Consider the following 11,305-nt stretch of genomic DNA (forward strand, 5'->3'; position numbering starts at 1 on the left):
GATTTTGGTGATAGCTTGTGGACACAGAACTAGGTACTTTTCAAAGAGCCTGATTCCACTCCACGTTTCAACCATCTTCCAAATTAGTTTGGTTCCATAGAGAATGAGCTACTAATGAGTAAATGTGAAGATATAGCATCATGTTGTTTCAATACAAGGGCTGTCTTCCATCTCACAGATTCATAAATGACCCTTATAAATAATCTACTCCAAAATTTCCCAGGTTGTTAATACCTATTTGATCTGCCTACACTGCTGTTCAAAATCTGCTGATAATCTTAAGAGATATAATATTCATCACTCATATTTATTTGACTGCTGACTATTAGGAAGTTCTGAAAATGCTCATCTAACCCAATCCACTTACATTATAGTGTGGACAGGACTACTCTGAAAATATGAAATTCTCAAAGTCAATGCTCAAAAAGTTTTGGATTTTGGAACATTTCAGATTTCAGATGTTTGGATTGGGGATATTCAACTCCAAGACCTATGCACATATCCTCAAATCTGAGGAACTCTGAATTCTGAAGTAATCCTGGTTCCAAGCATTTCACATAAAGGATACTCAATGTGAAAGTAACAAGGAAATCAAAGTCATAGAAGATAAGTCATTTAATCAAGGTTATAAAGCCAGCTAGTGACCAAACCAGTTCTATAATATATGTTGCCTTCTACAGTCAGCTGTATACTCAGCTTCTCCCAAAAGCCAAAATAATGTCATCTTTTTCTTAAGGTCAACTTTTTAAAGATCATTTAAAGTTAATTGTTTTCTCTTTCGTTCAATACCTTTCATTTTACTAAATATCAGTCTGGCAACATCTTCTGGGTTAACAAATTTTGTTTCTTCTCCGGTATCTATTTCATATCGTAATCTCCCATTTTTCTCAACAACCTAGAAAAGAAATTATAATTGTGCTGAACAATAATTTTTTAATATAGTTTCAAATCAACATACGTGATCTTTGGCAATTACTTTGTGTGATAGGAAACCAATAAGAGAACCATACTCACTAAACATTTACTTTCCATGATGTATTTCTGAGCTTGTGGGTCATCAGAGCTGTCCATAAAGAGAAATATAAAGATAGCTAAGTATTAAAATTAGTAATGTAGATATATAAAGTTTAAAGATCACTACATTTTTTAATATCAGTGGAGAAACATTAAAATATCAACAAAATTATTAAACTGCTTAATTAAAAATTTTTTCAATTACAGAAAACAGAATTAAATGGAGTATTTACAATGGTTATAGTAATTCCACTAAAGTACTAAGCTCCACATTTGAAAGGAAATAACTCTTATTCTGATCTTGCCAATACATTTTGAGATAATGTCAATAATTTTATATCTTACAATTTCACACCTATAATCCTGAAGACCTAGCCACTGAGATAAAAAGGACAAAGGAGATAACATTGTAAACTAAGGGCAAAGATCTAACATCATCTTTGTGGCTAGATTTCTGAACAAAAAAATCAATACCCCAAATCAAAAGACCAAGCAAAAGTATAAATGTTGTATATGGAAAGATAGTACTGCTATATCCAGTATAGATAGTTCTATAATATCCCATACTAAATAAATGTATATGGCAAAGAAAACATGAAAGCAAGGAGTGTTTTGTTGCTCAAGATAATATCAATTTACAGAGTATTTTCACATTTATTACCTATTTGACCCAAGAATTATTTGATGAACACTATTTTAGAGATAAACAGGTTCAGAAGGGCAGACTCATAATTCAATAAGGTGCAAATCTGCTAGGCCTTTTTCACTTAAGCAAACTACCTCTCACTAATATTATAAGTGACCACTATATTTCTACCCCTGCAGGGATGAGAATCTCTGATCCTTAGCTAAATTCATCTAGAAGTTAAGAAGAAATAGATTAGCATCTCTACTAGAAGTCATCCAAGTAGATATGGCTATTATATACAGAAACAGTCTAAAATGTATAATAAGAGCTAAAAATTATTATTGATTCATTGTGTGTTACACAACATATGAAGACCTTTAACCAGGTAAATAAGAGGAAGACAAAAGGGTTTAAAATGGACTAATCTGGCTTATAATTCTAGTATACTTGCAGATTACTCTTCCTTCTCTATTCCCTAGAAAATCAACTAACGGGAGGTGAAACAGGTAAGGAGCCAGCCCAAAGTGACATAGTTAAGTAAAGGCACCACTAGCTGGCATCCAGATATTCAATATAAAGTTTAGTATTCAATAAATCCTCTGCTCCTTCTTTTTTCTAAACCCAATATTAAGACAACATTCCAAATATTTTTAGGAAGAAAATGATGAAGTGTGCCCATAGTGGGATTTTACACCAATACTACAATTTCAACATGATACTTTGATACTGGCTATTTTCTTTAGGACAGAATCAAGTCAACCAGGATAATTTATTCAACTATGTGTAGGTTATCTACCACTTGGGATAATTTTCAAGAAAAGATATTTTTATTCAATTCATAGAAAATGATTTCTTAATTGCCATGCAAAGAGGGACTCTTTCATATGCAAACAGAAAGCACATGTTGCTCTTAAGGCCACATACAGGCAAGACACTAGAGACTCAAAAGCAGAGGTATGGAAAGCAGAGAATGGAGGTGACACAGGTGCACAGATATCTTCAGAAAGTAGCGGACTGACCCACAACTACACACAAGTAAAAACTTTATTTGTCCACACTCGGATTAAGTTACTTAACAGAAAAACAAATGTGGTGGAAGCTGGTCTACATAGCACCTCATTCATATCATGGTCTTTAGGAGGCAGCATGAATCCTTCCATTGCATCACAAACTTTACCAGTAATATCACTTTTTCCTCTTCCTCAAGTAACTCTTACAGTCATCAGGCCCCCAGGCATGGCACACACCAGCACTCAAGTGCTACAGGGTCTCCATCCCTACTCCTATTACATTTTAGTGCCTACATGTCTAACAGTGCTTTTACATTCATCTGTTCATTGGATCCTCACAACATCCCTGTGAGGTAGGTAGAACAAGTTTCTCACTTTAGAAGAGGAACCTGAGTTACAGTGTGGTGAAAGGTTTGTCTTAGGATGTCCAGGTAGTATGGTTGGGCCTGGGGCTTAAGTAGGATTCCCAGCTTGCTTTCTTGCACACGGTCTCCCTTTATACAAGTTCTCTCCCTTTAATATTCTTAGTATATTTTTCTACTACTTCTTAAGGACCTTTCCCTTAACTTTTATTCTCACATTATGGTTATTTCACCCGTTAGATATTCACAATCTATTACCAAAGTTTAATTCCACTTTTGTTCTTCAGCACTTTATTATCTCAAGTAAATCCCTGCTTATGTACTTTGCTACCATTAGTAGTTTTATATGGGACAGGTCCAACTCTCCTTCAAGTACTTCCCTGTTTTTCCAGATAATCTATTTATCTACATTAGTGTTAGTCAGTTATAACTGACACATCTTTCCACATAATGGCCTAAAACAACTGAAACAATGGATATATGTATATCCATTTCAATGCCTTAACACATGCTTCTTGAAAGTAAGGAATCTGTAGGCATGATGCAGTGCTTAGAAGTTCATGGGTACATTAATAAACATTAATACCACAGGGTGCTCCCTTAAAATACAATTGTTGCCAGTCTTTCAAATATACATTAATATACTGCTGTGAACTGAAAATGACAATTAAGGTTTCATTTTCATTTTTCTTTTATTATGCTATTAATTTTTTTAAGAACTGAAAGTTACTAGGAAGAAAATAATCTAGTACAAATCTCTCAAGTAAGAAATAAACAAATAGTGGCACAAAAAGGGCAAGTGATTTGTCCAATGAAATGAACCATGACAGAGATAGTCTAGGAGTTCTAACTAGATTCCAGTGCATTCTACCACACCAGCTGGTTCACATATCCACCAGTCATTTATCAGAGAAGCTTGCTTATTAGCTAGCTGGTCATAATTTCAGGTAGGTCCTAGTTTTCTTCTGATCATTTCTTTATCTATTTGCACTTCTGGGATTTAGATATGAACCCAGGCCTGCAGTGTACAAAACAAAACCTCTCCCTATGTACTTCCATCCCACCTCCCAGATTCTTGACTGCAGGAAAGTCTTTTAAAATCCAAGACTCCTATTTGAATTTCCTGAAATTATTAAGTAAACCACTGACAGTTTTAAGTAATGACTTTCCTTCTAAAGTAAACTGGAAGCGTTGCTTATCACACTAGAGAATGTGTGTGCTTGGGTGAGGGAGTGTGTTTAATAAGGGCTGTGCATAAAGAAGTTACTTATTGCAGGCTGTTCCTGTCCACACCACCCTCTAATGTTCTCAGAGCTAACAGGAAAACAAAGCTGTTCACTTCCACCAGATGCCACTAACTACTTGAACTTTTATTTATACCACTTGAGAAAAAGTGATTGACCAAGGAAAGTTCCCTGAAAGGAAAGTTTTCTAGGACTTGCTCTTTATAACATGCTAGACAAAAAATAAATAAAATAAAAATAAACCAAAACCAAAGCCAAAAAAAGAACAAAATTAGCTAATAGTAAGTTGGAAATTGACATAATCCAAATTGTTTCCCAAATGTTCAAATGGCAACCAAAATTTAAAGATATAAACTGTGCACACAAAGGGATCCAAATGATATGAAATGCAAAGAATTTACTTACACTTACTATTTTATAAAACAGCCAATATTTCACCATATTGAAGATTATCAGTATGAACCATAATGCACTATTTTGGTTCCCAGTCAGTTCTTAATTATATCCTTATCTTGATAGGAGACTAAGAACTAGTAAAATGAAGGAGGGAAAGCTGGTTTGACTACTAAAATAGGGCACCTACTAGTAGATATATCAGAGACACGGCAGTGAAATTATAGAAGACAAATACATGTTGTGCCTATACTAGTCTAATGAGCCACAGAGGGATTTAACAATTAAGATCTCATACTCCATGAAGCAAATTAAACAAGTAAAGATTCAAGCAATGAGGTCATGGTACATGGCCATATTTGTAAACTAATGTGCTCACCCTGGCCTTGCCAAAGCCAAGGTTATATGCAGTAATAACTTACATGTGTATAGTGCTTTTAAATGTTTAAACCTTTCACATCTATTAGCCATCTGATCCTCACAACAACCCTGTGAGGTAGGCAGGGCAGGAGTTATTATCTATCTACCATTTTACAGATGAGGAAACTGTTGCAGAGAGGTAAAGTAAACTGCCTCATATCTGTGACAAAGCCAGAACAAGTTAGCTCACTTGAATTGGCTCCATCTGTTTTTTACTAGGCCACCCCTCACACTTCTGAAAGGTCTTTCAATTAGTGGAAAATCCCAGGAAAAGGAATTTACAAGTTTACTCCCTACTACTATATTAATGGTTCGTCTACTCTTTTTTTTTTTCTTTTTTTCTGAGGATATAGAAAAGAAGTCAAGAGTACCAGAAGACAGGTATTGGAAGTAGATTTCTACCGTTTAGGAAATATATCCTTTTGAAACCAGTTCCTAGCTTTTGGTATTTGAAATCAACCTTTGAAGCAATTTTTCGAGCCCTAGCTGAAAAGCACCAGTTGCCTCTTCCACTGCTGTCGCCAGGCGTCTGACTGCGATGACAGCATCCCTGCGCAGCTCATTGGCAGCGTCTTGCTGGGCACTGGCCTCCTCACCAATAGCAATCAACCTGTCCAGTTTTTCTTCCTCACGCTTTGAAAGTTCTCGTGCCAATCTCCTGTTTTCTGCCAACTCAGCTGCAATAGTTCTGGCAACTGACCGCCTTCTTCGCCTTGCCCACTTTGGAGGGGGCTCACTGGTCAAAGGCCTATCCTCGCCAGAGACAAAACCAACTCTGGAAGAGGAGACTGGAGGCCGCGGTGTGGAGGCTACACAAGGAGTGTTTCGGCTGGTGCTGGTGCAGGGACTGGGTTCACCCGACATACCCCGTCTGGTCATAGGGCTGCTCTGACAGAGAGCAGCTGCACCTCTGAAAAGGTTGTGGGAGCTGCTGTAGCTGGGGGTCCCTTGAGAGCACCCTGAAAAACAAAGCAACAACGTTGCAAAGAGGACACTCCTGGTAAGGGAATGCTTGGAGCCAGCAGCAGAGTTACAGCAGAGTTTTGAGACAGTTACAAAACTAGGATGGTTCTTGGAAAGGCCTCTCTCCACAAGGGAATGGAAATCATTCTTCAATCTGGACATTTTGGCCTATTGTTGTCTCAACTCCAAAAAGTCCCCCCTGCCTTGCCAAACCCTTTTCCCTAGCTATCCAACCCATTTGATTCCCACAAATTCCTAACTCCCCATAAGAAATAATGGGGAAATGCTTTTTGGTTCTAAAAAGAATGTCTTCCATTTTTGTTCCAAGAATTAAGGAGTTCTAATTTCTTAAATACCTAGGGTGACGGATTTTTAAAACCTTGAGCCCTTTATCTTATTATGAAGTTTGAAAAAAAGGGTGGGGTTGGGGCAGGAATAAGGCCTGTGCTAAAGAGGGCACTATCCAACCACTCATTGCTGTTTAGAACCAAGTGACTCCGAGACCCCAATTCTTCACATGCTTGGGAGTTACCTGCACCCGAGGATTCAGCCCAGGAGTCCTCGAGGTCACTGGATTCTTGCATCCGGTCACTGATTCTCAGCTGACAATCCTCATCTGATTCCTTAACTGTTTTCAAGATAGTCTGACGATCAGCTGTCTGATTCCTTTTTGCTTTCAGAATGCTGGTTCCCTCTTCCCCTGGGATGTCAGAGGCAACTAAGTTCTGATCACAGTGCTTGGCCCAAGCAGCAGCCTCCATTAAGTTGTCTGGGTCAGTCACTATCTGATTTCGGAGAAGCTGATCCAACGTATCATAAAATGGACAGTGAGGTGGATCACCCATACTTGTGGCATGGGCAACATAGGCCTTTAAATATAATGCCTTCAGAACTTTAAACTTGGAGCGGCACTGACGTTCGGTGCGGCGGAAGCCTTCCTGCTGCATTCGCTTAGACACAGCCTGATAGACATCTGCATTATGATGCACAGTCTGGAGGCGTTGAATATACTCTGCCTCGCCTAGTATGGAGAGAAGAGTTCGTGTCTCCTGTCTGGACCACCGGATGCCCGCACTGCTATTGGAAGTGGCCATAGTGGGTTGGGAAGGAAGGAAGGCTATTGAAGCAAGCTCCTGGCAGCAGGGTGCAAATTTGAAGGTGTGGGGAAGCTCTGTGTACTCTCAGTACATTTCCAGGAGCCAGCCGATTCTTCCCTCTCAGAGCTAATTGTTGAGATGCCAGGTCCAAGGACCGCATTTCTGGCTGGAAAGCCACAGGGGAATGAGAGTTACAGGGAGGGTGTAAGGATCATTTGGCAGCAAATTAAGTAATGCTACCTGTGAGTAGATCATAAATAGGCATGAGGCCAAGACTGAGAAAGCCCAACTTTGGGAGTTTGCCCAGGGTGGGTACTGGACCAGGGGCTTCACAAAAGAACTGGCTTGTCCACAAAGAGCCAAATGCTTTCAGGGTTAACACCTAGTACAATTATGGATCTGTAAAAATCCCCATCCTCTAGGAAGTAGACAGGCTGAAGAGAAAAATAACCTGGACCATGAGGTACTAACTCTAGAGAAGTACTGGCAGGACCATGGTGAAAGCAAAATATATCTGAAGGATACTTGTCCTTTACTCACCTTAACCTAACTAGCATGTTGTGGCTATTTGTTATCCATCTGATTGCCACTATTGCACTTCTCTACTAAAAGGTTACTTTCAGGGCCAGAAAAGTGAGTTTCAATTGTTCTGCTAATACAACACTTTCCACATAACATGGCAGAAGACAGCTATTTCATTACTCTAACCATCCACCCCCATATAGCAGCATAAAAGAAACAAAACAAACTACACATATATATTATTTGCTACCAGGCAACAGATCTATGCAAATATTCTGTATCTTGGCTATATCAATATCTGTATCTTGATTGTGATATTATCTTACAATTATGCCAGAAGTTACTATTGGTGGAACTGGTAAATTCAATAATATATTGGATGCCTCTGTTTATTTCTTATAATACCACGTAAAATCATAATTATCTCAAGAAATCAAATTGTTGGCTTCTCAGTGATTCTGGCTTCAAGACCTATTATAATCACTTGCTTTTTTTCCAGTTCATGATTTGAAAAATATTTGACACTAGCCAATTTGTTTCTAGCATGCTTTGAACTAAGTTTTACCAATAAGTTAAAGGATATAGGAATAAATTTTTCATCACAAATATCTGAATTCTCTCCAAAATGCTATAATTTTTGGCTTAGTCTCTGAACATCCTAAGGTAAAAATATTAATATCAAGTTGTATTTAATTAAAAATATCAAGAGATAATTTTATAAAACCCTGCACGTGTAACAGAAATGAACATTAATCTGTAATCTCTAAATCTTAAACTCAACACAAGGATATGTCCACTTAAATTTTCATTAGATAAAACAAAAAGACAAGGGCTGGGGGTATAGCTCAATGGTAGAACAACTTGTGCATGTAGCTGGGTTCAATAACTGGCACTAGTAGGGAGGCAGGGGGAAGGACAGAATCTGAGGCTGAGGATTAGGAGACCTGAACTGAAGTCTTATCTACTTCACCTTTCTAAAATTTAAATATGCCACCACTTCCATGTACCATGATTTGTTCATCCATAAATGGGGAAGGTTAGTACCTACCCTACCAATTTCTATAGAGATGTTCAGAGGATGAAATAAAATAATAGATGTGAAAGCACCTGAAAAATTTAAAAAACACTCTATCAAGTACTACTACTTTAGTGAAGGAAAACTATTAATTATTATGATAATCTATAATTTGAGGAGACAGAAGTCTGAGGAAGAAAGCCTCTTTAATCTTCTAATTAAAGTGAGAACAGATGATTAACCTGATTCTTACATAAGACATTAATTAAGCTGTTTCTCTAATGATTAAATTTGAAAGCCAACTGGAAAAGTCAGTTCCCAGAAAGTGTCACAGAGGGCCTTAAGAAAGAAAATCAATAGCATCTACATAAATTATGACCAATTATAATAGATCTTGAAAAATCCAAGTACCACACAAAGAAATCTTCAAAATCCCACAAAATCTTTCAAGTTCCTTCAGTTAAAAAAAATAATAATAATATAAAAATGTGAAAAGTCCAAATTACCACCTCTGGCACTCAATACCAACAGACCTATCAGCAAGAAATCAAATATCTGAGTGAATTCCATCCTTGATAAGATCCAACAATAATAACCAAAAGAAACAGTCCTACTGGGGTAGTCTGAAAGGACTCAGTCATAAAAAGCAACAAATAACAAACTGTGATATTTCTTGTTCCATTTAACTTCATATTAAGCCTAGAATTTATAAACATGTTTTTGTTACCATATTTAAAAGTATCATTTTGTTCCATACCTTCTGCCAAGGATCTGTTTTACTTTCATTACTGTATTTGAAATATTTCTTATTCTACTTTGTTTTGCTGCCAATCCCACCACCTGAAAAAGAACAACATATTATAATGCATGTAATTTTTCTTCTAAATACTAAAATGAGGAGAAATGTACCTCTTCATTTTCTGAGTAAGCAACAACAGCTGGAGTAACTCTATCGCCTGCATCATTTGCAACCACACCAGCCCGGCCATCCTAGAGAAAAACACAACAGTATTAGTTCTTTTAATACCTGGCACTAGTAAGGAGGCAGTGGGAAGGAGATTTTAAAATGAATGTGGGCCATCTAGATGGAAAGAAAGTCACTATTATCAATATTTAAAAATGGTACTTAATTACCACTACTAATTCCCTAGGTTTTATGGATGGCTAACATTCCATGAACAACTGCCTCAGTTTTTCAGTCTGCTCTGCAAAGTCAACTATTGGATCAAATATAATAACAACCTTTCTATACAAGATAATAACAAGCATCTATTACATCAGGCTATCTCCTACAAATATATCTTTCTTTCCTTTTCCACAAATGAAGTAGCACTAATCCCTGTGGACTTTCCTTAACAAAACATCTGACATTTAAATGCGGGACTAGGAACAAGGGAGTTCGTTATTATTTTCCCTCTATCTTGTTATTGATGAGAGAAAGGCCACAACTTCTTGTTGAACTCTCAGTCCGAGGGGCACTTCCCATCTACTTGCTTCACAGCCAGGCGCGCTGGGGTTAGCTTCCAGATCTTCGCAACCCGCCCCTCTGGATCCCAGACACAAGGTCAAACTCAGCAAGTCCTGTGGCCCTGGCGCCAAAGGGACTGCCCACCTCTAGGACTCCTGAGACCGTGACGTCACCGAGACCCCTCTGAGCATCTGCAGCCCTGATATCACTAAGACCCCTCCGGAATCCTGTGGCCAGGACCTCATGGGGATCTCTACAGGCATCCTGTGGTCCTGATATATCCAAACATCTTTGCAGCCAAAACGTACTCCCTGCCTCGGGGATTCCTCTGGGTATTCTGAAGCACTGAGATCTCCCGAAACCCTCTAGGCATCCTCTGACCACATCCCCGAGACCTCTCCAAGCAACCCTTACAGCTACGAAGTCTCCAGGCCTCCTCCGGGCACCGTGTGGCCCTGACATCCTTGGAACCCCTCTGGGCATCCTGCGGCCCTGAAGTACCCGGAACCCTGCTGGCATCCCTTAGCTCCGACGTCCCCAGGATCCCTTTGGGCATCCTCGAAACCTGAGCATCTGCGTAGCCAGAAGCCTCAACCAGGGCGCAGCGGGCTTGCCAAATAAGCCGCGGGATACGGGCCGCGCCTCCACGCGACGTTTGTAGGCCGACAACACACGGCGTCTTTAACCTGTATATAACAAGGTGCCGAGAACGGGGTACCTGACATGAAATCCATAGCCCAACTTCCTCAGCATCTCACCTTATAGACGGCCACACAGGCTGATGTGCAGCCCAGGTGGACTCCGATGGCCGCCATGAGGCGGCAAGGACAGCGGCGGCAGTAACCAAGGGACCCCCAGAGGCAACAGCTATCCGCCACCGAACAGCCCCATCAGGCACCGCGGAGACTTCACGTTCCCGCCCGCCTACTGCGTCCGGTCTAACGAGCCAGCCTCCCGCGTTGCCACCAATCTGTGTGAAGGTCCCGCCTTCCTTTCCGAAAAGTCTGCGAATGGCTTTAGTGCGTCCCCCGCTCTCCCCAGGAGCCGCACAGCGCGTGCGATAGTGCGCACGCGTAAACTGGTGAGGGACAGGAAGAGGGTCCTTAGCTCCTTTCCCTTTCTTGTGCCTTTCATAAGAGCCAATAGAAACTCTCTTTCGAGTTGCGTCA

General features: G+C 39.6%; 2 protein-coding genes across 4 annotated transcripts in view; both read right to left on the minus strand.

The window, feature by feature from the left end:
* The window catches only part of Hspa14 (heat shock protein family A (Hsp70) member 14), a 30,583-nt gene extending 19,441 nt beyond the window's left edge, over window positions 1-11,142 (minus strand). The window contains exons 1-5 of one of the 3 annotated variants that reach the window (XM_005334274.3): window positions 10,895-11,141; window positions 9,578-9,658; window positions 9,426-9,508; window positions 1,015-1,063; window positions 790-895 (exon numbers count right to left, since the gene is read on the minus strand). In XM_005334274.3, the coding sequence (XP_005334331.1) occupies window positions 790-895; window positions 1,015-1,063; window positions 9,426-9,508; window positions 9,578-9,658; window positions 10,895-10,951 (376 nt within the window). In that variant the 5' untranslated portion in view covers window positions 10,952-11,141. Of the gene's footprint in view, window positions 1-789; window positions 896-1,014; window positions 1,064-6,566; window positions 6,684-9,425; window positions 9,509-9,577; window positions 9,659-10,894 lie in introns of those variants that run through there. The other 2 variants (XM_040276737.2, XM_078023488.1) reach the window with 2 other exon arrangements.
* Msantd7 (Myb/SANT DNA binding domain containing 7) lies at window positions 791-9,508 on the minus strand. Its single transcript, XM_013362404.4, has 5 exons — window positions 9,426-9,508; window positions 6,567-7,297; window positions 5,474-6,030; window positions 1,015-1,063; window positions 791-895 (listed from the first exon to the last, which is right to left on the minus strand). Exons 2-3 carry the CDS (start codon window positions 7,126-7,128, stop codon window positions 5,507-5,509), a joined length of 1,086 nt encoding a protein of 361 aa, XP_013217858.1. The 5' UTR covers window positions 7,129-7,297; window positions 9,426-9,508; the 3' UTR covers window positions 791-895; window positions 1,015-1,063; window positions 5,474-5,506.
* Window positions 11,143-11,305: the final 163 nt, after the last annotated feature.

This window comes from Ictidomys tridecemlineatus, chromosome 10 (genome assembly GCF_052094955.1).
Source record: "Ictidomys tridecemlineatus isolate mIctTri1 chromosome 10, mIctTri1.hap1, whole genome shotgun sequence".
Lineage (NCBI taxonomy): Eukaryota > Metazoa > Chordata > Mammalia > Rodentia > Sciuridae > Ictidomys > Ictidomys tridecemlineatus.